We start from the raw sequence: 27,567 nt of genomic DNA on the forward strand, positions 1-27,567 counted from the left end.
CCCACAGTCACACCCCGGTCCAGGTGAGTAACCTGCTTGGATTGCATGCAGCTGGCAATGTACTATGATCTATGGTGGCATAAAGGCTAGATTACGCTTTTATGAGACGACGTCGTCGTCAACAACACAGCTATTACAGGCCATAAAAACAACAACGCGGTAGTTTGGACCTGGTTCTGTTCAGCCTGCTGATTGGCCGAAAGCCTCTGCCATCTGCTTGGGGAGTCTGGCACCCCAAACTGGTTAAGAGAAAAATTACAACGAAGGCCTGTTTTAGAGCAGCGATCACAACTGGCCACATAATCAAAACACAGAGGTATAAAGATTACAGGGGGGGGGGGGGCAATCAGAAGAGATAGAACAACAGATTTATGTTGAAACAAGATTATTGCAAAGTCATTAATTCAGTATCTATCTATATATACACACTGAACAAAAATAAAATGCAACATGTTTCATGAGCTGAAATAAAAATGTATTTACAGCCCTGTTGGTGAGCATTTCTCCTGTGCCAAGATAATACAGCCACCTGACAGGTCTGGCATATCAAGAAGCTGATTAAACAGCATGATCATTACACAGGTGCACCTTCTGTTGTGGACAATAAAGGGCCACATTATATTGTGCAGTTTTGTCACAACACAATGCCACAGGTGTCAAAACACCACAAGTTGAGGGAGATTGCAATTGGCAAGCTGGCTGCAGGAATATCCACCAGAGCTGCTGCCAGATAATTAAATGTTAATTTCTCTACCATAAACTGCCTCCAATGTAATTTTAGAGAATTTGGCAGTACATCCAACTGGCCTCACAATCCCAGCTCCCAAGTGCCCTCCAAGGCCCACCCATGGCTGCACCCCTGCCCAGTCATGTGAAATCCATAGATTAAGGCCTAATGAATTTATTTCAATTGACTGATTTCCTTATATGAACTGTAACTCAGTAAAATCTTTTAAATTGTTGCAGTCCAACTCATCCCAAACGGGTTGAGGTCAGGTGATTGAGGAGATCAGGTCATTTGATGCAGCTCTCCATCCCACTCCTTCTTGGTCAAATAGCCCTTACAAAGCCTGGAGGTGTGTTGGGTCATTGTCCTGTTGAAAAACAAATGATAGGCCCACAAAGCACAAACCAGATGGGATAGCGTATCGTTGCAGAATGCTGTGGTAGCCATGCTGGTTAAGTGTGCCTTGAATTCTAAATAAATCACAGACAGTGTCACCAGCAAAGCACCACCACACCACCTCCTCCATGCTTCACGGTGGGAACCACACATGAGGAGATCATCCGGTCACCTACTCTGCATCTCACAATGACACGGCGGTTGTAACCCAAAATCTCAAATTTTGACAGATTTCCACTGGTCTAATGTCCATTGCTCGTGTTTCTTGGCCCAAGCAAGTCTCCTCTTCTTATTGGTGTCCTTTAGTAGTGGTTTCCTTGCAGCAATTTGACCATGAAGGCCTGATTCACGCAGTCTCCTCTGAACAGTCGATGTTGAGATGTTTCTATTACTTGAACTCTGTGAAGCATTTATTTGGGCTACAATCTGAGGTGTAGTTAACTCTAATGAACGTATCTTCTGCAGCAGAGGTAACTGTGGCGGTCCTCATGAGAGCCAGTTTCATCATAGCACTTGATGGTTTTTGCAACGGCACTTGAAATTTAACGGATTGACTGAACTTCATGTCTTAAAGTAATGGACTGTCGTTTCTCTTTGCTTATTTGATATGAACTTGGTCTTTTACCAATAGTATACCACCCCTACCTTGTCACAACACAACTGATTGGCTCAAACGCATTAAGAAATTCCACAAATTAACTTTTACCAAGGCACACCTGTTAATTGAAATGCATTCCAGGTGACTACCTCTTGAAGCTGGTTGAGAGAATGCCAAGTGTGTGCAGTTTCCATCAAGGCAAAGGGTGGCTACTTTGAAGAATCTCAAATATATGTTTATTTGTTTAACACTGTTTTGGTTACTACATGATTCCAAGTGTTATTTCATAGTTTTAAATGTCTTCACTATTATTCTACAATGTAGAAAATAGTGAAAATAAAGAAAAACCCTTGAATGAGTATGTGTCCAAACGTTTGACTGGTACTGTGTGTGTGTGTACACTCCCATTCAAAAGTTTAGGGTCACTTAGAAATGTCCTTGTTTTGAAAGAAAAATAAATTTCTCCCCCATTAAAATAACATGAAATTGATCAGAAATACTCCATAGACATTGTTAATGTTGTAAATGACTACTGTAGCTGGAAATGGCTGATTTGTAATGGAATATCTACATACAGTGCCTTGCAAAAGTATTCATCCCCTTGGCGTTTTTCCTATTTTGTTGCATTACAACCTGCAATTTAAATTGATTTTTATTTGGATTTCATGTAATGGACATCCACAAAATAGTCCAAATTGGTGAAGTGAAAAAAATAACTTATTTCAAAAAAAATCTAAAATAAATTAAATGGAAAAGTGGTGCGTGCATATGTATTCAACCCCTTTGCTATGAAGCAACTAAATAAGATCTGGTGAAACCAATTACCTTCAGAAGTCACATAATTAGTTAAATGACGTCCACCTGTGTGCAATCCAAGTGTCACAGGATCTGTCACATGATCTTAGTATATATACACACACCTGTTCTGAAAGGCCCCATATTCTGCAACACCACCAAACAAGGGGCACCATGAATACCAAGGAGCTCTCCAAACAGGTCAAGGACAAAGTTGTGGAGAAGTACAGATCAGGGTTGGGTTATAAAAAAATATCAGAAACTTTTAAACATCCCACGGAGCACTGTTAAATCCATTATAAAAAAATTGAAAGAATATGGCACCACAACAAACCTGCCAAGAGAGGGCTGCCCACCAAAACTCACAGACAAGGCAAGGAGGGCATTAATCAGAGAGGCAACAAAGATAACCCTGAAGGAGCTGCAAAGCTCCACTGCGAAGATTGGAGTATCTGTCCATAGGACCACTTTAAGCCGTACACTCCACAGAGCTGGGCTTTACGGAAGAGTGGCCAGAAAAAAAATAAGCAAACACCAAAACGCATGTGGGAGACTACCCAAATATATGGAAGAAGGTACTCTGGTCAGATAAGACTAAAATTGAGCTTTATACCATCAAGGAAAACACTGTCTGGCGCAAACCCAACACCTCTCATCACACCATTCCCACAGTGAAGCATGGTGGTGGCAGCATCATGCTGTGGAGATGTTTTTCATTTGCAGGGACTGGGAAACTGGTCAGAATTGAAGGAATGATGGATGTCGCTAAATACAGGGAAATTCTTGAGGGAAACATGTTTCAGTCTTAGATTTTAGCCCTCATTTCTCAGAGCAAGAATAGACTGACGAGTTCAGAAGAAAATTCTTTGTTTCTGGCCATTTTGAGCCTGTAATCAAACCCACAAATGCTGATGCTCCAGATACTCAACCAGTCTAAAGAAGGACAGTTGTATTGCTTCTTTAATCAGCTCAACAGTTTTCAGCTGTGCTAACATAATTGCAAAAGGGTTTTCTAATGATCAACTTGAATTAGCGAACACAACGTACCATTGGAACACAGGAGTGATGGTTGCTGATAATGGGCCACTGTACGCCTACAGTTGAAATAGGAAGTTGACATACACTTAGGTTGAAGTCATTAAAACATTTTCAACCACTCCACAAATTTCTTGTTAACAAACTATAGTTTTGGCAAGTCGGTTAGGACATCTACTTTGTGCATGACACAAGTAATTTTTCCAACAATTGTTTACAGACAGATTATTTCACTGTATCACAATTCCAGTGGGTCAAAAGTTTACATAGACTAAGTTGACTGTGGAGGTCCACCATTTTTTTCTGAGGTCTTGGCTGATTTCTTTTGATTTTCCCATGATGTCAAGCAAAGAGGCACTGAGTTTGAAGGTAGGCCTTTAAATACATCCACAGGTACACCTCCAATTGACTCAAATTAAGTCAATTAGCCTATGAGAAGCTTCTAAAGCCATGACATAATTTTCTGGAATTTCCAAAGCTGTTTAAAAGGCACAGTCAACTTAGTCTATGTAAACTTCTGACCCACTGCAATTGTGACACAGTGAAATAACCTGTCTGTAAACAATTGTTGGAAAAATGACTTGTGTCACGCACAAAGTAAATGTCCTAACCGACTTGCCAAAACTATAGTTTGTTAACAATACATTTGTGGAGTGGTTGAAAAACGGGTTTTAATGACCCCAACCTAAGTGTATGTAAACGTATGACTTCAACTGTATATACATACATATATATACACACACGTATGGATGTAAATATACACACACAATTGTTTATTACTGGCGAGACACGCTTTTAAATGGGTAGTTGTTGGCTTAATGACTGGAAGTCTATGGGAACACCCACCAGTACTGAAAACAAATCCTATGGGAAACACTGGTGTGTTTGCAAACTTAAGACAGATAGAATTGGCGAGGGAGAGAGAGAAAGAGGGAGAGAGAGAGGGGGGAGGAGTGTAACCAAAAACTGTAAATCTTTGGGAAATGTCGAATCGGAGGTGTCACACAAAGGCATCCCTGTGAGTCTGAACTGTGGGAGCCTGATGAAAAGGCAGTGTGTGTGTGTGATAAATAGTCAGCGTGAGAGATCCACAGTGACACCTCTATTGTGCCCGAGGCATCTAAAGTGAGAAAGAGACCGTTTAGTGGGATCAGGGATAGAGAAAGCAAAGGTTTGATAGGGAGGAGGATTATGTAGAAAATATGATTAGCAGCAGCCAGGACTGAGCTTCAACATGAGTAGATGAAACTTAAGTGCCAGTCCCATATCTTACGTCAAATGTTGTCTTGCAACTACCCCCGTGTAGAAAAATATCACAACAAATGAATACTTAAAATCAGCCCATCATGTATGAGTATTCATGATAGACCTTTTCTCACAGCGTGGTTTCTATGGGCAACTGTGGGGAGGTTCTAGCGTGGCCCCGGCAAAAAGCAGCCCTTCGGTCTGCTCAGACACTCTGTCCTGTATCTCTGTTAGACTCTTCCCCTCTTCTCTCGCTCCTCTGTTCCCCTCTTCTCTCCCTATCTCCTCTGTTCTACTCTTCCCCTGCTCCTGGCCCCGAATGGTACCACTTCCTATCTCCCCATGGGCCCTCAGCCACACACAGACACACTCATACCCCACCCCCCTGCTTAGGCATTCTAGGCACACTAATTCAAGTCTCCCTCTCAATCGTGCTTTGGTACTGCAGACACACTGAATCAAGCTTCCTTTTCAATAAGCCTTCCCGTCCTCCGGCAGGGTGACGGGTTGAAAGCGTATGTTTCCACAGACACAGAGTATCTACTCTGGGCCAAATTACCCCTGCCTTACGTCACCCCTCAGAGTTCTGGGAAATGCTAAGAGGAGAGGAGGCATGGGGGATGGTCAGGTCTGAGGGTACGGTCATTCATCTTAGATTGCAGACTTAAACCACTTTGTACTCACACAGTGAATTTGTGAAAAGTCTGTCCAAAACAGTGGCTGCATGTTAGAACAACGTTGGCATCTGAGAAAAGCGATTGAAAGGTGGGAAGTAGATTGTTACCTTAAGGCTGGTGTTGGAGTGAGGGTGGCTCAGGTCGTTATATCTCCAGGGTTCAGACGGCGTTTCCACGGTTTCCCTCTGCGGGTCAGAGGTCAAATCACTTCCTGGTAACTGGAATAACCCCATGGAGATGGGACGTTCCTTCCTGGATTGAGAGAAAGAAGAGGGGGAGGTTGACAGAATACGGGAGAGGAGATGGATTGTTGATTGCTGGTCTCATCTCCATGGGGTTATTTTTTTCCTCATTTGCACTTTCTGTGAGTCATAGAGCTATGAACTTAAATCCGTTTTTACCTCATTTTTACTAGAGGTTGACCGATTATGATTTTTCCATGCCGATACCAATACCGATTATTGGAGGACCCAAAAAAACTGATACTGATTAATCTGCCAATTTTTATATATATATATATATATATATATATATATATATATATATATATATATATATATATATAATGTATTTGTAATAATGACAACTACAACAATACTGAATGAACACTTATTTTAACTTAATATAATACATAAATAAAATCAATTTAGTCTCAAATAAATAATGTAACATGTTCAATTTGGTTTAAATAATGCAAAAACACAGTGTAGGAGAAGAAAGTAAAAGTGCAATATGTGCCTTGTAAAAAAGCTAACGTTTAAGTTCCTTGCTCAGAACATGAGAACATATGAAAGCTGGTGGTTCCTTTTAACATCAGTCCTCCATATTCCCAGTTAAGTTTGACTATTGGATGTTCTTATAGGCACTATAGTATTGCCAGCCTAATCTTGGGAGTTGATAGGCTTGAAGTCATAAACAGCGCTGTGCTTCAAGCATTGCTAAGAGCTGCTGGCAAACGCAGGAAAGTGCTGTTTGAATTAATGCTTACGAGCCTGCTGCTGCCTTCCGCCGCTCAGTCAGACTGCTCTATCAAATATCAAATCATAGACTTAATTATAACACAGAAATACCAGCTTAAGGTCATTAATATGGTCAAATCTGGAAACTATCATTTCGGAATCAAAACGTTTATTCTTTCAGTGAAATACGGAACCGTTCCGTATTTTATCGAACGGGTGGCAACCCTAAGTCTAAATATTGCTGTTACATTGCACAACCTTCAATGTTATGTTGTAATTATGTAAAATTCTGGCAAATTAATGACGGTCTTTGTTAGGAAGAAATGGTCTTCAGACAGTTCGAAACGAGCCAGGCGGCCCAAACTGCTGCATATACCCTGACTCGGCTTGCACTGAACGCAAGAGAAGTGTTACAATTTCCCTAGTTAATATTGCCTGCTAACATGAATTTCTTTGAACTAAATATGCAAGTTTAAAAAAATATACTTGTGTTGATTTTAAGAAAAGGCATTGATGTTTATGGTTAGGTACATTGGTGCAACGATTGGGCTTTTTTTCGCGAATGCGCTTTTGTTAAATGATCACCCGTTTGGCGAAGTTGAAGTAGGCTGTGATTCGATGATAAATGAACAGGCACCGCATTGATTATATGCAACGCAGGACAAGCTAGTTAAACTAGTAATATCATCAACCATGTGTAGATAACTAGTGATTATGTTAAGATTGAATATTTTGAATAAGATAAGTTTAATGCTAGCTAGCAACTTACCTTTGCTCCTTGCAGCCACCAGGTCCTTTTGATGCTGCACTCGCGTAACAGGTGGTCAGCCTGCCACGCAGTCTCCTCGTSGATTGCAATGTAATCGGCATCCAAAAATGCCTATTACCGATTGTTATGAAAACTTGAAATCGGCCCTAATTAATCGGCCATGCCGTAATTATATCCTCCTGATTCCTGCTTACAAGCAAAAAATAAAGAAGGAAGTACCAGTGACTCGCTTAATATGGAAGTGGTCAGATGACACAGATGCTACGCTGCAGGACAGTTTTGCTAGCACAGACTGGAATATGTTCCGGGATTCATCTAATGGCATTGAGGAGCATACCACCTCAGTCACCGGCTTCATCAATAAGTGCATCTACGACGTCGTCCCCACACGTACATATCCCAACCAGAAGCCATGGATTACATGCAACATCCGCACCGAGCTAAAGGCTAGAGCTGCCGCTTTCAAGGAGCGGGACACTAACCTTTCGGTTACTAGAACAATGCTCTAACCACTAGGCTACCTGCCGCCCCACAAGGCTGCAGGGACAGACGGATTACCAGGACGTACTCAGAGCATGTCTGGACCAACTGGCAAGTGTCTCGTTGACATTTTCAACCTCTCCCTGACCGAGTCTGTAATATCAACATGTTTCAAGCAGACCACCATAGTCCCTGTGCCCAAGAAGGCAAAGGTAACCTGCCTAAATGAATACCGCCCCGTAGCACTCACGTCAGTAGCCATTAAGTGCTTTGAAAGGCTGGTCATGGCTCACATCAACACCATCATCCCGGAAACCCTAGACCCACTCCAATTTGCATACCATCCCATCAGATCCACAGATGACGCAATCTCAATCGCACTCCACACTGCTCTTTCCCACCTGGACAAAAGGAACACCTATGTGAGAATGCTGTTCATTGACTACAGCTCAGCATTCAAACACCACAGTGCCCACAAAGCTCATCACTAAGCTAAGGACCCTKATCCCTGATCCTTGATCCTCAACACGGGGGCCACTCAGGTGTGCCTGATTAGACCCCTCCTATACTCTCTGTTCACCCACGACTGTGTGGCTAAGAACGACTCCAACACCATAATTAAGTTTTCTGACGACAAAAGTGGTAGGCCTGATCACCGACAATGATGAGGTAGCCTATAGGGAGGAGGTCAGAGACCTGGCAGTGTGGTGCCAGGACAACAACCTCTCCCTCAACGTGATCAAGACAAAAGAGCTGATCGTGGAAGAGGATGGAAAAGGAGGGCAGAACACGCCCCCATTCACATCAACGGGGCTGTAGTGGAGCGGGTCGAGAGCTTCAAGTTTCTTGGCGTCCACCTCACCAACAAACTATCATGGTCCAAACACACCAAGCCAGTCACGAAGAGGGCACGACAACACCTTTTCCCCCTCAGGAGACTGAAAAGATTTGGCATGGGTCCCCAGATCCTCAAAAAGTTCTACAGCTGCACCATTGAGAGCATCCTGACTGGTTGCATCACCGCCTGGTATGGCAACTGCTCGGCATCTGACTGTAAGGCGCTACAGAGGGTAGTGTGTATGGTCCAGTACATCACTGGGGCCAAGCTTCCTGCCATCCAGGACCTATATACTAGGGCAAAGACTCCAGTCACCCAAGTCATCGAGACTGTTCTCTCTGCTACCGCGCGGCAAGCGGTACCGGAGCGTCAAGTCTAGGTCCAAAACGCTCCTTAACAGCTTCTACCCCCAAGCCACAAGACTGCTGAACAATTAATCAAATGGCCACCCAGACTATTTACATTGACACCCCCCCCCTGCTACTCGCTGTTTGTTATCTATACATAGTCACTTTACCGCTACCTACATGTACAAATTACTTCGACTACCGGTACCCCCTATATGGCCTCGTTATTTTATTGTGTTACTTTTTATTTTTTTACTTTAGTTTATCTAGTAAATATTTTGACCATTTATTGAACTGCATTGTTGGTTAAGGTCTTGTAAGTAAGCATTTCACTGTAAGGTCTACACCTATTGTATTTGGCGCATGTGACAAATAACATTTGATTTGAAAGAGTTTCAAAAAGGTATTGACGGTATTGAAAAACCCTCCCGTGGCTATTTCTAAATACCCCAGTACACGGTACACCGCCCAAGCCTACTTTGAACATCAATGGAAGTGGAGCTCAATATTAACCCACCCACATCAATGAGGTACTAACAGTAAAGTAGCGTAGGCAGAAACAATGACTTCCATGTTAAAAAGAGAAAGCTGTACTTAATAGCAGACCATAGACAATCGACACCCCACTATGGAGAGACAGAGAGAGACAGGCCTCACTGCCTGCCATTGGACATAAACTGGAGAGAAGCTTTAACTAAAAATCAACTATATTTTTTCAACTCTCAAAGAAATATCCTAAAACCAAAAATAGCATACAGCTTTGACAGGTCCCTCTTGTAAAGGATATTTATCAAATGGGATTAACTGTATAAATAAATGATACATTAACGTAAATAATATGTAATGTTAGAATGGATGAGTGTGTCTGAGTATCTACTGTCTGAGAAGGTTCTCTCACCTGACCTACTTTCAGCCTGCAGAACCATAAAGCCTGGCTGTCTGTTACAAACACAGCATGGTAACTACATGTTAATATAATGGCAACTGGCTTTACCCCACGGGAAGTAAACAAGCAAGGGAAAGAGGGATGAGGTGGAGTTAGAGGGGTAAGCAAGCAGATAAATGTACAAGTGATTTCAGCAGAGAATGGACAGAGTAGGAACAGAGAAAGAGCAGAGATGGAAAAGAGGACAGGAAGGAGAAAGAGGTAAACACACCCATCCCTTTCAAAGAGTTACCTTCAGGAGTGAGGCGACTTACAGTAGGCTGCGTTTCTGTCTCTCTCTCTCTCTCTCTGAAGGAGAAAGAGGTAAACACACCCATCCCTTTCAAAGAGTTACCTTCAGGAGTGAGGCGACTTACAGTAGGCTGCGTTTCTGTCTCTCTCTCTCTCTCTCTCACACACACACACACCACACACAGGGTCGTACAGTACCTGTTGGGTCGTGACAGGGCGGGCAGGGCAGGAAGGCCAGTAGAGACAGAGTAGTGCACCAGCAGCAGGACAGACAGAGAGACCAGCACGGCAGAGTTAATGACCACGGACCCCCCCACAAAGCCAAAGACAAACAACAGTATACGCCCCGGGCTCATGGCCCTCCCTGAACATGGCCCAGCGCCCCACACTGCTGGGACCAGGGGAAGGGGGCTAAAACGCACGCCTCTGAAGCTTTTACACACTGTCCCTGGATCTCAAAGCAAAGAAGTATAATCCCCTTGGTGTCTGTCGACAAATTACACCTGACATACACACGGTCTGTCACTGACTGCTGGAATGAGAAGAATGGTCAGGTACAGGAGATCTGGTTCAGAGTAGAGCGGTCTCGAGCTATGTGAGCTCAGACCAGCAGGCCAACGAGCGACGGCAACAGAAACAACAGCAGCAGCAATCCCATTAGCAGCAGCGGTGGTGGTGGCGGCAGAGAGACAGAGCAGCAACTGCTACTGTAGAGTGATGCCGGCTTCAGTTCAACACTACTGTGACATCATCCAGAGAGAGAGAGAGAGGGGGTGGACACTGGCTTCGCAGCGGTTTTCCCTTTCTCCACTCTTTTGATGTATTGTATCCTCTTTCTGTCAGACGATACTCTTGCTTGTCCTTTCTTTGCTAAGATGCGACACTGCTCCCGCTGTACAGTCTAGAATTCTCGCTCTCCCCTCCCTCTCCCCTTATCCCTCCCTTTCGGATGCTGAGGCAGCATTAGAGCTGGTAACATATGCCTCCTCCCAGCTCGATGCTGATTGGCTGAGCCAGGGAGAGACTGGGAGGACAAACCTGTGGATACTGGCAGCGCCTGCTACTAATGAAAGACTGGAGGGCTGCTGCCACACACATAATACATAATGTAACACCTGTGTTATGGGAAATCGCTGAAAATCACAAATGAGTGCCTTATGAACAAACACAAAATGTTTAAATCTGTTTAAATCTAAAAAGCAATCTGCTTTGATGTAGTGGTCAAAGTAAACATCCCTCTCTAGACCGTTCAAAACGGAGGCTTATCCAGCGTGAGACCATGGCCTCTTTTCACTGCCGTTTCACTCACTATTCTGATCTGCTCAGCAGACTAACACACTACAGCTCTGAAACCCTCTAATCATCACACTGAGATTACTTCAGCTGACCACTGACAACTTCTAGCTGGTTTATATACAACAGAATAGTCCCACTCAATCTCTATATCCCAATCTTCTCTTCATCCTCCTTCACTCCCTTCAACTCAGATCCACTAAAATGTCATCACCTCCTATCCTCTCCTCTTTTGCCTGCCCTCTCCCTCTGCCCTGCTCATCCCATCCTCGCTTGCCCTCTCCCCATCCCATCTCCTCTCCCATCCCCTTGCCTGCACTCTCCTCCTCCCATCTCCTCTCCTCTCTTCTTCCCTCCATCAGGTTCTGACCTACATTGAACTGCCTGTGGAGAGCAGCAAGCATAGGAGTGTTGCCTGCAGTGATGAAGCACCTCACATCAACTTACTCTCTCAGGGTGAGGAGCCAACTATGCCAATGAATCTTGATGTGTCATACTGATACGGACACTGTACAGTAAAATACAAAAACACACGCTACCCAGGATGTACTGGCCACAAACCAGCAGTGTATTTGGGAAACCCTGCTATATGATACTGTACATGCAGTGATTTTGGCATGGGACTTTGATAGTTGTATACCAGTCAAAGGTTTGGACACACCTACTCATTCAAGGGTTTTTCGTTATTTTTACTATTTTCTACATTGCATAATAGTGAAGACATCAAAACTAGGAAATAACACATATGGGGGAAAAAAAAGTGTTAAACAAATCAAAATAAACTCAGCAAAAAAAGAAAAGTCCTCTCACTGTCAACTGCATATATTTTCAGCAAACTTAACATGTGTAAATATTTGTTTGAACATAACAAGATTAAACAACAGACAAACTGAACAAGTTCCACAGACATGTGACTAACAGAACCTGAATAATGTGTCCCTGAAAAAAAGGGGGGGGTCAAAAAAGTTAGTCAGTATCTGGTGTGGCCACCAGCTGCATTAAGTACTGCAGTGCATCTCCTCTTCATGGACTGCACCAGATTTGCCAGTTCTTGCTGTGAGATGTTACCCCACTCTTCCACCAAGGCACCTGCAAGTTCCCGGACATTTCTGGGAGGAAATGGCCCTAGCCCTAGCCCTCACCCTCCAATCCAACAGGTCCCAGGCGTGCTCAATGGGATTGAGATCCGGGCTCTTCGCTGGCCATGGCAGAACACTGACATTCCTGTCTTGCAGGAAATCACGCACAGACCGCGAAGCCATTATGGCTGGTGGCATTGTCATGCTGGAGGATCATGTCAGGATGAGCCTGCAGGAAGGTAACTACTACATGAGGGAGGAGGATGTTCTTCCCTGTAATGCACAGCATTGAGATGCCTGCATGACAACAAGCTCAGTCCGATGATGCGGTGACACACCACCCCAGACCATGACGGACCCTCCACCTCCAAATTGATCCCGCTCCAGAGTACAGGCTCGGTGTAACGCTCATTCCTTCGACGATAAAAGCAAATCCGACCATCACCCCTGGTGAGACAAAACCCAGACTCGTCAGTGAAGAGCACTTTTTGCCAGTCCTGTCTGGTCCAGCGACGCCGGGTTTGTGCCCATAGGCGACGTTGCCGGTGATGTCTGGTGAGGACCTGCCTTACAACAGGCCTACAAGCCCTCAGTCAGCCTCTCTCAGCCTATTGCGAACAGTCTGAGCACTGATGGAGGGATTGTGCGTTCCTGGTGTAACTCGGGCAGTTGTTGTTGCCATCCTGTACCTGTCCCGCAGGTGTGATGTTCAGATGTACCGATCCTGTGCAGGTGTTGTTACACGTGGTCTGCCACTGCCGAGGGACAGATCAGCTGTCCGTCCTGTCTCCCTGTAGCGCTGTCTTAGGCGTCTCACAGTACGGACATTGCAATTTATTGCCCTGGCCATAGTTGCAGTCCTCATGCCTCCTTGCAGCATGCCTAAGGCACGTTCACGCAGATGAGCAGGTATCCTGGGCATCTTTCTTTAGGTGTTTTCAGAGTCAGTAGAAAGTCCTTTTTAGTGTCCTAAGTTTCATAACTGTGACTTTAATTGCCTACTGTCCCTAAGCTGTTAGTGTCTTAACGACCATTCCACAGGTGCATGTTCATTAATTGTTTATGGTTCATTGAACAAGCATGGGAAACAGTGTTTAAACCCTTTACAATGAAGATCTGAAGTTATTTCGATTGTTACGAATTATCTTTGAAAGACAGGGTCCTGAAAAAGGGACGTTTATTTATTTTGCTGAGTTTATATTTTTGATTCTTCAAAGTAGCCACCCTTTGCCTTGATGACAGCTTTGCACACTCTTGGCATTCTCTCAACCAGCTTCACCTGGAATGCTTTTCCAAAAGTCTTGAAGGAGTTCCCACATATGCTGAGCACTTGTTGGCTGCTTTTCCGTCACCCTGCAGTCCAACTCATCCCAAACGGGTTGAGGTCGGGTGACTGTGGAGGCCAGGTCATCTGATGCAGCACTCCATCCCACTCCTTCTTGGTCAAATAGCCCTTACAAAGCCTGGAGGTGTGTTGGGTCATTGTCCTGTTGAAAAACAAATGATAGTTCCACTAACCGCAAACTAGATGGGATACCGTATCGCTGCAGAATGCTGTGGAAACCATGCTGGTTAAGTGTGCCTTGAATTCTAAATAAAATCACAGACAGTGTCACCAGCAAAGCACCCACACACCTCCTCCTCCATGCTTCACGGTGGAAACCACACATGCGCAGATCATCCGTTCACCTACTCTGCGTCTCACAAAGACACGGCAGTTAGAACCAAAAATCTCCAATTTGGACTCATCAGACCAAAGGACAGATTTCCACTGGTCTAATGTCCATTGCTTGTGTTTCTTTGCCCAAGCAAGTCTTCTTATTATTGGTGTCCTTTAGTAGTGGTTTCTTTGCAGCAATTCGACCATGAATGCCTGATTCACACAGTCTCCTCTGAACAGTTGATGTTGAGATGTGTCTGTTACTTGAACTCTGTGAAGCATTTATTTGGGCTGCAATCTGAGAGGCAGTTAACTAATAATATTATCCTCTGCAGCAGAGGTAACTCTGGGTCTTCCGTTCCTGTGGCAGTCCTCATGAGAGCCAGTTTCATCATAGCAGTTGATGGTTTTTGCGACTGCACTTGAAGAAACTTTCAAAGTTCTTGACATTTTCCAGATTGACTGAACTTCATGTCTTAAAGTAATGGACTGTTCATTGAGCTGTTCTTGCCATAATATGGACTTGGTCTTTTACCAAATAGGGCTATCTTCTGCATACCACCCCTACCTTGTCACAACACAACTGATTGGCTCAAAAGCATTAAGGAAAGAAATTCCAAAGAAAAACTTTTAACAAGGCATACCTGTTAATTGAATTGCATTCCAGGTGAAGCTGGTTGAGAGAATGCCAAGAGTGTGCAAAGTTGTCATCAAGGCAAAGGGTGGCTACTATGAAGAATCTCAAATATAAAATACATTTTGATTTATTTACTACATGATTCCAAATGTGTTATTACATAGTTTTGATGTCTTCACTATTATTCTACAATGTAGAAAATAGCAAAAATATTGAAAAACCCTTAATTGTAGGTGTGTCCAAACTTTTGACTGGTGTTGTAAATGACCTTACCTTGATCTGCTTGTGCTTGTGTCCGAGGGTGTCTCCAGCTGGTGTTTGGTACGTTCCAAGTGCTCCATGTAACTGTGGATCATCTGCATGGGACATACCACGGGGGGGGGGGGGTTAGCGTGGACAGGGAGTGTCCCTATTCGAATACATTGTTGAAGATGGCCATGATGCCTACTGTTTCTTATGGGGTTTTGTATCCATATACAGCTGGAACAGACAGCCTCCTGGCATGTGGGGTACCATGTACAGCTGGGATCATGTTCTCTATGCAGGCCAGAGAAGTTTGTTTTGGCGTCTGGGCCAAKKWAWWSWGTTAGTAATACATTATGGAAAACAGACTTTAGACAGACTGAGTTGAGGCAACATATTTAAATGTAGGGAGTCTCTCTCAACAAGTTTGCCCAGTACAATGAAAAAAATGGAACAGTCTCAATCACAGATGGGGTCAATTCTGAAAGTAAACTAAATTCCAATTCCAATTTTTCCTAACTGAAAAGCATTGGAAGAGAATTGGAATTTCATTGTAATTTCTGAATTGATATGAAATTGATCCCAACACGCACTACAACACACTTCCCTTCCCTCCTCATACCTCGGTGTGCCTCTGGTGGAGGGCATTGTACTCCTTCTTCAGCTCGGCTTCTCGTTCCTCCATTCTACCGACTGAAAGAAAGAACGTGTGATCTCAGTTAAAACATAACAACATGGTCAATGAGGCAAAATAACACTAACTGTTATAAAGAACATAGAAAAGCCTTTTGAGTCCAGTTAGTTAAAAGTGAATGTAATCTTGGAACATCAGTAACACAGGTCCACGAACATCAGTAACATCTGTCCATGAACATCAGTAATATCCTTCTCAAAACAGGCTTCCAAGATGAGAAACCAAATAAAGTACCAAACTGCTGTCAGTTGTAGTAGCAATGCATGACCACCAGGTGTCATTAGCGCACTAGTAACAACACTGTCTGGCTCACTCAAACATTGATGCAGAGATATTTTACACAGCTTTGGGTTGGGGTCCCTGAGCAACCATAATCCTGCCATGAGTAAAAACGTTTCCCTATGAAAAATTTCAGGAATTCTATGCCGTTTCATACACAAAGTTGTACCATTCATCACACACTCAGAAGCCATGTTTAAACTGTACTATAAAAAAAGCACAAGCAGGAACCCAAACACACAAGCATACATTAGAATCAACTCTACTCTATTTCAGTATAACACATAGCTCTGAGCTCTGTAACTTAATCCACTGTAGGAAACTTGGCTGGCTTGGACTGTTTATAGTGAAAACACCATGACAATATCCTGTGTGACTGTTCAGATGACTGCCCAGCCTTACAATGGTGGAATTTGTATTTGCATGGCCCGGTGCCCTGGGTAGGTGGAGATTTCAATTAAAGGACCAATGGAATGGTCTAAAATGATCTAACTCCGCCCACCTGGGCCATGCGAAAAGAACTTGACCAATGCCTTCACAAAGGCAGAGTGTGTGAGACCGACACTAACCCAAGCAGGCATACCATCTGGTCATTGACAATGACCCTCCCAACAGTGTGAGGTGTTTGTGTCAGTAAATGCTAACACAGTTATCTAAATCAAATCTGCTACCCCCCTCTACATTTCTCTATGATAGCACGGCTAACAGCGGACTGTGGTTTTTTGTCGTTGGCTCTTAGTGGAATATGATATAGGTCTGGGATTAGCTTCAGTAGAACACAGGCTTCAAACCCAGACCGTCAGAGGTGGTTTAGTGAATGCCTAGGACTTAGCTCTGCTGTCTATGTGATTTGTGAGTTACCATGACTAGTGACTACCGGTAGACAAAGAGGAACCAAGTAGAGAATGAACAGACAGAAATAACACTTTAGGAATTCACCTGCTGTGTGTGTATTGGAAAGTGGAACTGTGTTTAGGGCTTGCGGTCTACTATATCTGTCCTGTTCATCATCTACTCTACCCACACCTGATGAGCAATCTGAACTATGAGCTGGCCTCATGAGTGTTCTCACATCTAAATGATTCAACACATGCGTATTACTGCTCAGCCTCTCCCTATCTAGTTCCTGTGTGAGAGAGTGAGAGAGTGAGAGAGAGAGTGAGAGAGTGAGAGAGAGAGTGAGAGAGTGAGAGAGTGAGTGAGTGAGTGAGTGAGTGAGAGATAACGGCTAAAAGAAGAAAGAAGTGAAATAGAAGAGGTGGTAACAGGGGAAGGGGGAGAAAGACAACATTGGAGAGAACAATTACTGTGGACCTGGCTGTGAGAGTTGGTGAATATCAAGTCAGGCAGTGTGTGCGCACGCACTCAGTCAGGTTCAGTTGGCAGAGAGCTATACATGTACTTCCCCATAAAGTGGTTAGTTAACCCGATCAGAGTCAAATACCAACTCAGCAGACCGGAATAAACTTACTTTGATGTGTGATGTAGAATTAAATTAAAGTCTTTATTGAAGACTGCACTTATAGACACGTCCAAACTACCCCCTTATAGACACGTCCAAACTACCCCCTTATAGACACGTCCAAACTACCCCCTTATAGACACGTCCAAACTATACCCCTTATAGACACGTCCAAACTAAACACGTCCCCCTTATAGACACGTCCCAAACTACCCCCTTATAGACATACGTCCAAAACTACCCCCTTATAGACACGTCCAAACTACCCCTTATAGACACGTCCAAAACTAAACCCCTCTTATAGACACGTCCAAACAACCCCCTTATAGACACGTCCAAACTAACCCCTATAGACACGTCCAAACAACCCCCTATAGACACGTCAAACAACCCCCCTATAGACACGTCCAAACAACCCCTTATAGACACGTCCAAACACCCCTATAGACACGTCCAAACAACCCCCCTATAGACACGTCCAAACAACCCCCTATAGACACGTCCAAACAACCCCCCTATAGACACGTCCAAACAACCCCCTTATAGACACGTCCAAACAACCCCCTTATAGACACGTCCAAACAACCCCCTTATAGACACGTCCAAAACAACCCCCTATAGACACGTCCAAACAACCCCCCTATAAGACACGTCCAAACACCCCTTATAGACACGTCCAAACTACCCCCTTATAGACACGTCCAAACTACCCCCTTATAGACACGTCCAAACTACCCCTTATAGACACGTCCAAACTACCCCCTTATAGACACGTCCAAACTACCCCCTTATAGACACGTCCAAACTACCCCCTTATAGACACGTCCAAACACCCCCTTATAGACACGTCCAAACACCCCCTTATAGACACGTCCAAACAACCCCCTTAGACACGTCCAAACTATCCCCTTAGACACGTCCAAACAACCCCATAGACACGTCCAAACAACCCCCTATAGACACGTCCAAACAACCCCCTATAGACACGTCAAACAACCCCTATAGACACGTCCAAAACAACCCCCTATAGACACGTCCAAACACCCCCCTATAGACACGTCCAAACAACCCCCCTATAGGACACGTCCAAACAACCCCCCTATAGACACGTCCAAACTACCCCCTTATAGACACGTCCAAACTACCCCCTTATAGACACGTCCAAAATACCCCCTTAGACACGTCCAAACTACCCCCTTATAGACACGTCCAAACTACCCCCTTATAGACACGTCCAAACAACCCCCTTTAGACACGTCCAAACAACCCCTTATAGACACGTCCAAACAACCCCCTTATGAGACGTCCAAACTATCCCTTATAGACACGTCCAAACACCCCCTATAGACACGTCCAACCCCCTTATAGACACGTCCAAACAACCCCCCCCTATAGACACGTCCAAACAACCCCTTATAGACACGTCCAAACAACCCCCTATAGACACGTCCAAACAACCCCCTTAGACGTCCAAACACCCTTATAGACACGTCCAAACAACCCCCTATAGACACGTCCAAAAACCCCTATAGACACGTCCAAACAACCCCCCTATAGACACGTCCAAACAACCCCCCTATAGACACGTCAAACACCCCAGACAACACCACCCCTATGACACGTCCAAACAACCCCCCTATAGACACGTCCAAACAACCCCCCTATAGACACGTCCAAACAACCCCCCTATAGACACGTCCAAACAACCCCCCTATAGACACGTCCAAACAACCCCCCTATAGACACGTCAAACAACCCCTATAGACACGTCCAAACAACCCCCTATAGACACGTCCAAACAACCCCCCTATAGACACGTCCAAACTACCCCCTTATAGACACGTCCAAACTACCCCTTATAGACACGTCCAAACAACCCCCTTATAGACACGTCCAAACAACACCCCCCTATAGACACGTCCAAACAACCCCCATAGACACGTCCAAACACCCCCTTATAGACACGTCCAAACAACCCCCCTATAGACACGTCCAAACAACCCCCTATAGACACGTCCAAACAACCCCCTTATAGACACGTCCAACACAACCCCCTTATAGACACGTCCAAAAACCCCCTTATAGACACGTCCAAACAACCCCCTTATAGACACGTCCAAACAACCCCCTATAGACACGTCCAAACAACCCCCTATAGACACGTCCAAACTACTCCCTTATAGACACGTCAAACAACCCCTTATAGACAAGTCCAACAACCCCTTATAGACACGTCCAAACTACCCCCTTATAGACACGTCCAAACTACCCCTTATAGACACGTCCAAACTAACCCCCTTATAGACACGTCCAAACTACCCCTTTAGACACGTCCAAACTCCCCTTATAGACACGTCCAAACAACCCCCTTATAGACACGTCCAAACTACCCCCTTATAGACACGTCCAAACTACCCCCTTATAGACACGGTCCAAACAACCCCCTTATAGACACGTCCAAACTACCCCCTTATAGACACGTCCAAACTACCCCCTTATAGACACGTCCAAACCCCCTTATAGACACGTCCAAACACCCCCCTATAGACACGTCCAAACTACCCCCTTATAGACACGTCCAAACACCCCTATAGACACGTCCAAACTACCCCCTTATAGACTGCACGTACAGACACCTCCAAACAACCCCTTCTAGACACCTCCCAAAAATAAAAAAAATTATAGACTGCACTTAGACACCTCCGAAAAACCCCCCACCACTGCTGAAAATAATCCTAGGGGAGACACTGATTAAGGGTTCACAGCTCCGCCCCCCCCGCTGCTACTCGCCCAAGCCTCCCAGCTTCTCCTTTACCCAAATCAAGATAGCAGATGTTCTGAAAGAGCTGGAAAACCTGGACCCATACAAATCAGCTGGGCTTGACAATCTGGACCCCCTATTCTGAAACTGTCCGCCGCCATTGTCGACCCCCTATTACCAGCCTGTTCAACCTCTCCTTCGTATCATCTGAGATCCCCAAGGATTGGAAAGCTGCCGCGGTCATCCCCTCTTCAAAGGGGGAGACACCCTGGACCCAAACTGTTACAGACCTATATCCATCCTGCCCTGCCTATCTAAGGTCTTCGAAAGCCAAGTCAACAAACAGATCACTGACCATTTCGAATCCCACCGTACCTTCTCCGCTGTGCAATCCGGTTTCCGAGCCGGTCACGGTGCACCTCAGCCACGCTCAAGGTACTAAACGATATCATAACCGGCATCGATAAAAGACAGTACTGTGCAGCCGTCTTCATCAACCTGGCCAAGGCTTTCGACTCTGTCAATCACCATATTCTTATCGGCAGACTCAGTAGCCTCGGTTTTTCTAATGACTGCCTTGCCTGGTTCACCAACTACTTTGCAGACAGAGTTCAGTGTGTCAAATCGGAGGGCATGTTGTCCGGTCCTCTGGCAGTCTCTATGGGGTACCACAGGGTTCAATTCTCGGGCCGACTCTTTTCTCTGTATACATCAATGATGTTGCTCTTGCTGCGGGCGATTCCCTGATCCACCTCTACGCAGACGACACCATTCTGTATACTTCTGGCCCTTCCTTGGACACTGTGCTATCTAACCCCCAAACGAGCTTCAATGCCATACAACACTCCTTCCGTGCCTCCAACTGCTCTTAAACGCTAGTAAAACCAAATGCATGCTTTTCAACCGTTCGATGCCTGCACCCGCACCCCGACTAGCATCACCACCCTGGACGGTTCCGACCTAGAATATGTGGACATCTATAAGTACCTAGGTGTTGGCTAGACTGCAAAACTCTCCTTCCAGACTCATATCAAACATCTCCAATCCAAAATCAAATCTAGAGTCGGCTTTCTATTTCGCAACAAAGCCTCCTTCACTCACTCCGCCAAACTTACCCTAGTAAAACTGACTATCCTACCGATCCTCGACTTCGGCGATGTCATCTACAAAATAGCTTCCAATACTCTACTCAGCAAACTGGATGCAGTTTATCACAGTTCCATCCGTTTTGTTACTAAAGCACCTTATATGACCCACCACTGCGACCTGTATGCCCTAGTCGGCTGCCCCCGCTACATGTTCGTCGTCAGACCCACTGGCTCCAGGTCATCTACAAGGCTATGCTAGTAAAGTGCCGCCTTATCTCAGTTCACTGGTCACGATGGCTACACCCACCCGTAGCACGCGCTCCAGCAGGTGTATCTCACTGATCATCCCTAAAGCCAAAACCTCATTTGGACGCCTTTCCTCCTCAACAACTTTAAACATCTGCTATCTGAGCAGCTAACCGATCGCTGCAGCTGTACATAGTCCATCGGTATATAGCCCACCCAATTTACCTACCTCACCCCCCCATACTGCTTTTATTTATTTACTTTTCTGCTCTTTTGCACACCAGTATCTCTWCTTGCACATGATCATCTGATGATTTATCACTCCAGTGTTAATCTGCTAAATTGTAATTATTCGATTTATTGCCTACCTCCTCATGCCTTTTGCACACATTGTATATAGATTCTCTTTTTTCTACCATGTTATTACATTTACATTTTACATTTTAGTCATTTAGCAGACGCTCTTATCCAGAGCGACTTACAGTAGAGTGCATACATTTTATTACATTTTACATACTGAGACAAGGATATCCCTACCGGCCAAACCCTCCCTAACCCGGACGACGCTATGCCAATTGTGCGTCGCCCCACGGACCTCCCGGTTGCGGCCGGCTGCGACAGAGCCTGGGCGCGAACCCAGCCCAGCCTGGGCGCGAACCCAGAGACTCTGGTGGCGCAGCCTGCACTGCGATGCAGTGCCCTAGACCACTGCGCCACCCGGGAGGGTGACTTGTTTATTGTTTACTCCATGTGTAACTCTGTGTTGTTGTCTGTTCACACTGCTATGCTTTATCTTGGCCAGGTCGCAGTTGCAAATGAGAACTTGTTCTCAACTAGCCTACCTGGTTAAATAAAAGTGAAAAAAAATAAAATAAATAAAAGACAGTGATTGATTGATCAATTATGTAACTGATTGAGTATTATGGTGGAAATTACAAGATTGTTATAATACCTTCATTGCATCAAATGGTTGTTTTATGCGAAATAATAAGGGGTTGTTAGAACGCTCATCTGTGTTCTATTGAGGATGGGCCTCTGGGAGATAACACTGAGAGAGATTTACAATGTCTTTTGGGTGACAAAACCTAAAGAGACTGCATTCCAGAGCATGAGTTAATGTTTCTGTTCTATAAGGTACCAGGGAGAGATGACCCCAGGGCCAGACCTTGGAGTCTACACAATGAGAACTGTTTTTACAGCAAATACTGTCTGCTGTGAATTATAAGTAACTTTCATACAAATCTTAACCTTGTGACCCATTCTATACATCTGTTGTTCGTCATGTAGGTTGAAAGGGGTGTATCTTGGCTATAAAAATACCTTTTTCCTTTTGTCTCGGGGCTCTCAACGAATCATCTGAGGGTGATTCGTCGACAAGCCATCATTATCGTAGAGCACTCAATTGATTCACTTTATATGTGTGTGTTGTATTGACCTGCTCCCTTATTAATAAGTGATTAAAGATTTAGTTTAAGTATAACTCTGACTTGTGTGATAAGTTTGTCTCTCCTCATTTGATAATAAAGAAATTAACCACCACAGTATGAATCTGTCCGTTTGTGTGTTTGTTAAGACTCACTCTGGTCCGAGTAGTTCCTGGTCTTGAGCTCCATTTGACGTGTGTGAGACTCCAGCATCACCAGTCGACCCTGAAGGTCCTTCTTCTCCATGTCCTGACTGTCCTCAAACACCATGTACCTCTACAGACAGACAGAGAGTTGTTAAAACACTGTGTGTAACACAATGGCATGTGTCCATGTGTGTTAAGTACTTGTGAGAAAGGTCATTGATCTCTAGCCAACAGACAGGACACATTGCTAGCTGTATGCATCATGTTTGTCAGATTCCTTCTGCCACCACCTCCTATGATCCTTAGAGACAGACACAGAAGAAGTGAATTGGGAGAGACTAGGGACTAACTCAAATCTGGAGTGAGATCAATGAGACAAAACCCACCTGTCTGCCTGTGTGTGTCTGTCTGCAGCTCCATTCAATGTGTTGTTTTGTGTCTGTGTATCAGGTCTGAGGTCAACATGAAGAGTCAGTCGGTCTTCAGTTCCATTCAGTGGATGTCAGACAACAGGTTCAGAGCGCCAGCTCCTTGGTGCCACTTGAGTGTGTGTTGCACTGACAGATCAGTGTCCGGTAGTAAGTTCTTGTTGTTGTCCATTAGAGCTCAACACCAGTATCTTCAGATCGACAATTGTTGTAGCTTTTCCGTTGATGGGAATGAGAGAATCTGTCTAACTGGAGAACTCTGCCGCTGCCAGCAAAAACAGGCTGAGGAGTTATGACATAACCTAGCGAGACATAACCCCCCCTCCCAACACACACTGATCAACTGTCTACTTTTAGTTTTTAGTTTTTTATACCCCTTTTCCCCCCCAATTTTGCGATATCCAATTGGTAGTGAGGAAACACTGTACAGTTTGGCCAAAAGTTTTGAGAATGACACAAATATTAATTTTCACAAAGTCTGCTGCCTCAATTTGTATGATGGCAATTTGCATATGCTATGAAGAGTGATCAGATGAATTGCAATTAATTGCAAAGTCCCTCTTTGCCATGCAAATGAACTGAATCCCCCCAAAAACATTTCCACTGCATTTCAGTCCTGCCACAAAAGGACCAGCTGACATCATGTCAGTGATTCTCTCGTTAACACAGGTGTGAGTGTTGACGAGGACAAGGCTGGAGATCACGATCACTCGATCGTTCGAATAACAGACTGGAAGCTTCAAAAGGAGCATGGTGCTTGGAATCATTGTTCTTCCTCTGTCCTCTGCCGTCATCATTGCTTTGCACAAAAAGGGCTTCACAGGCAAGGATTTTGCTGCCAGTAAGATTGCACCTAAATCAACCATTTATCGGATCATCAAGAACTTCAAGGAGAGCGGTTTAATTGTTGTGAAGAAGGCTTCAGGGCGCCCAAGAAAGTCCAGCAAGCGCCAGGACCGTCTCATAAAGTTGATTCAGCTGCGGGATCGGGGCACCACCAGTACAGAGCTTGCTCAGGAATGGCAGCAGGCAGGTGTGAGTGCATCTGCACGCACAGTGAGGCGAAGACTTTTGGAGGATGGCCTGGTGTCAAGAAGGGCAGCAAAGAAGCCACTTCTCTCCAGGAAAAACATCAGGGACAGACTGATATTCTGCAAAAGGTACAGGGATTGGAGTGCTGAGGACTGGGGTAGTCATTTTCTCTGATGAATCCCCTTTCCAATTGTTTGGGGCATCCGGAAAAAATCTTGTCCGGAGAAGACAAGGTGAGCGCTACCATGTGTCATGCCAACAGTAAAGCATCCCAAGACCATTCATGTGTGGGGTTGCTTCTCAGCCAAGGGAGTGGGCTCACTCACAATTTTGCCTAAGAACACAGCCATGAATAAAGAATGGTACCAACACATCCTCCGAGAGCAACTTCTCCCAACCATCCAGGAACAGTTTGGTGACAAACAATGCCTTTTCCAGCATGATGGAGCACCTTGCCATAAGGCAAAAGTGATAACTAAGTGGCTCGGGGAACAAAAACATCGATATTTAGGGTCCATGGCCAGGAAACTCCCCAGACCTTAATCCCATTGAGAACTTGTGGTCAATCCTCAAGAGGCGGGTGGACAAACAAAAACCCACAAATTCTGACAAATTCCAAGCATTGTTTATGCAAGAATGGGCTGCCATCAGTCAGGATGTGGCCCAGAAGTTAATTAACAGCATGCTAGGGCCGATTGCAGAAGTCTTGAAAAAGAAGGGTCAACACTGCAAATATTGACTCTGCATCAACTTCATGTAATTGTCAATAAATGCCTTTGACACTTATGAAATGCTTGTAATTATACTTCAGTATTCCATAGTAACATCTGACAAATATCTAAAGACACTAAAGCAGCAAACTTTGTAGAAATTAATATTTGTGTCATTCTCAACTTTTGGCCACTACTGTACACCTGGCGACCGTGTCAGCGTGCACTGCACCCTGCCCGCCACAGGAGTCGCTAGAGCGCGATGGGACAAGGACAACCCAGCCGGCCAAACACTCCTCTAACGCGGACGACGCTGGGCCAATTGTGCACCACCTCATGGGTCTCCCGGTTGCGGCCGGCTGCGACACAGACTGGGATCGAACCAGGATCTGTAGTGACGCAGTTAGCACTGTGATGCCGTGTCTTAGACCGCTGCTCTACTTCGCAGCTTAGAGTAGTGTGTGATATACCCACCCTCAAAGAGCAACTGCATACCACCTAGCTTATTACAAACATACAGTAAAAGAGCTGAACCAGCCGGTGACAGTTTAGAGACCTGTTAGAGCGGTGTTGCAGGCTTTGGGTCTGGCCCAGCACCAACACACCTGACACCAGATTGAGGTGAATCCGGTGTTATAACACAAGGCTGGAACTAAAGTCTGCCCTCATTCACCGCCGACACCAGTAAACAGTCTTGAGTCTTGTGATCATAGAGCTGTGTGTGGATGAAGGGCTTATCGACAAGAGCCCATCGGCTGGGATGAGCAGTCATCTGCTGCGGGATTGACTCACCCGAGTCCCCTGCTCTGCCGGAGGCCTACTGGAACAAATAGGCTCTTCTCTACATGAAGGCAACTTTCTATGTCAGAAAGCAGATGAAGGCATTCCTCAGAATGCCTTTGATGAACATTAAATCATTAGTTTGGCTGCAGGTGTATTCAAGGCCCTGTTCAAATGGTTAGGAAACCATAAGCATAGCGAGAGAACGMGAGGGCAAGAAAGAGAGAAATGGATTAAGAAAACAATGTGGGAAGGTATGAGAGAGGGTCTGAAGGGCAGTAGGCAGTAAAGGGTCTGAAGGGCAGTAAAGAAAAGACACAGACTTCCTCACAGTAAACTCCAAGTAAAACAGCAAATCTAATAAGAGCATTAGGCTACATGAGGCCTGGACAAGAGGGCTGGGAGAGGAGCAAGAGGGGGATCTGTCGACAACACTAAACATAAGGCTGCACGTCACATATGGTTTTAACTGTCATAAAAGCATAATACCCAACATCAATCCCTAGAACCTCACCCCCTCTTCCTAATCCCTTAGACCCCACCCACACACACTTTCTCCGTGCTGCTCATCATATGACCCATAGTTGGGTGTTCATAAGACAACGCTCCAGAGAAAGAGTTTCTCTAGTCTTATCTACCTCCTCTTCCCCCTCTCCTCCTGACCATGCATAATGCTCCCTTTATCCCTTCACACACACACACTCTCCCTCTCTCACACACACACACGCTCCATCTCACACAGCTCTCTTTCTCTCTCACACGCACAAAGTGCCCCAGTGTATCAACATTGTATTGACAGGGAGTTTTATTAAGTGCACAGAGTCTTCTTTGGGTTGCTGCCTGGGTAGAACAGGGCAGCTGGGATAGCAGGATGGCGCTGCCAGAAAGGAGATCTAGTGTCACAGATCTGGAAGTCACTAAAAGGGTCATGCATCTGTGGTTGGCAAGATCCTGAAGAGTTAGATTTGAGGGTGTTTATTAAACACGCAATCAACTTAAAATATTGTGTTATAAATGTGTTCCTTGGTTAGAGGGTCAAGTGTGTGTGTATTGTGCGTGCATTAATGTGTCTGGAGTTGGAGCAGGTCACAGCACGATCTGTCAAGAGCGTTTGTGAACTTCCAGTGAGACAACATTATAAGAACAGGAACACCTTTTCACTTTCAACAAGTCAATAACAGCCAGGGGTTATTCAATCAAAGCCTGTTATCATTTTTTTTGTCTGGGTCTTCAAATCCCAATAATATGAAATCAGAACTGGCTCAACATCAAACATCCCGATCATTGTCCAAATCAACAAACACAATATGAATGGTTTAGGCTGTGAAATTCAACTGGGGCTAACTTAATCCTGGTCGGTTACACAAGTTGGTTAATTGAAACAGCACGTTTTTTTACAGCAGAAACTTAAATCTAATCCAGAGAGCCACGTTGGTAGTCCTGACTCTCTGTATGTGGTGTGTGTGTGTGTCAGTCCTGACTGCTCCTACTCATCCTGGGTACAGATGCAAGACAGTAACAGTTCCTGCCTTTAACAGGCCCATAGCTTAGGGAGGGTCTGC

At 44.9% G+C, this 27,567-nt stretch overlaps 1 protein-coding gene across 6 annotated transcripts in view; it reads right to left on the reverse strand.

Moving 5' to 3' along the window:
- The window catches only part of LOC111977448 (C-Jun-amino-terminal kinase-interacting protein 4), a 63,532-nt gene that overhangs the window by 15,368 nt on the left and 20,597 nt on the right, over positions 1 to 27,567 (reverse strand). For 2 of the 6 annotated variants that reach the window (XM_070448627.1, XM_070448628.1), the window contains 5 exons: positions 23,065 to 23,185; positions 15,578 to 15,648; positions 14,986 to 15,068; positions 5,581 to 5,725; positions 171 to 239 (listed from right to left, as the gene is read on the reverse strand). In XM_070448627.1, the coding sequence (XP_070304728.1) occupies positions 171 to 239; positions 5,581 to 5,725; positions 14,986 to 15,068; positions 15,578 to 15,648; positions 23,065 to 23,185 (489 nt within the window). Of the gene's footprint in view, positions 1 to 170; positions 240 to 5,580; positions 5,726 to 10,241; positions 10,947 to 14,985; positions 15,069 to 15,577; positions 15,649 to 23,064; positions 23,186 to 23,441; positions 26,505 to 27,567 lie in introns of those variants that run through there. The other 4 variants (XM_070448629.1, XM_024006879.2, XM_070448630.1 and 1 more) reach the window with 4 other exon arrangements.

This window comes from Salvelinus sp. IW2-2015, linkage group LG18 (genome assembly GCF_002910315.2).
Source record: "Salvelinus sp. IW2-2015 linkage group LG18, ASM291031v2, whole genome shotgun sequence".
In the NCBI taxonomy this organism is placed as follows: domain Eukaryota; kingdom Metazoa; phylum Chordata; class Actinopteri; order Salmoniformes; family Salmonidae; genus Salvelinus; species Salvelinus sp. IW2-2015.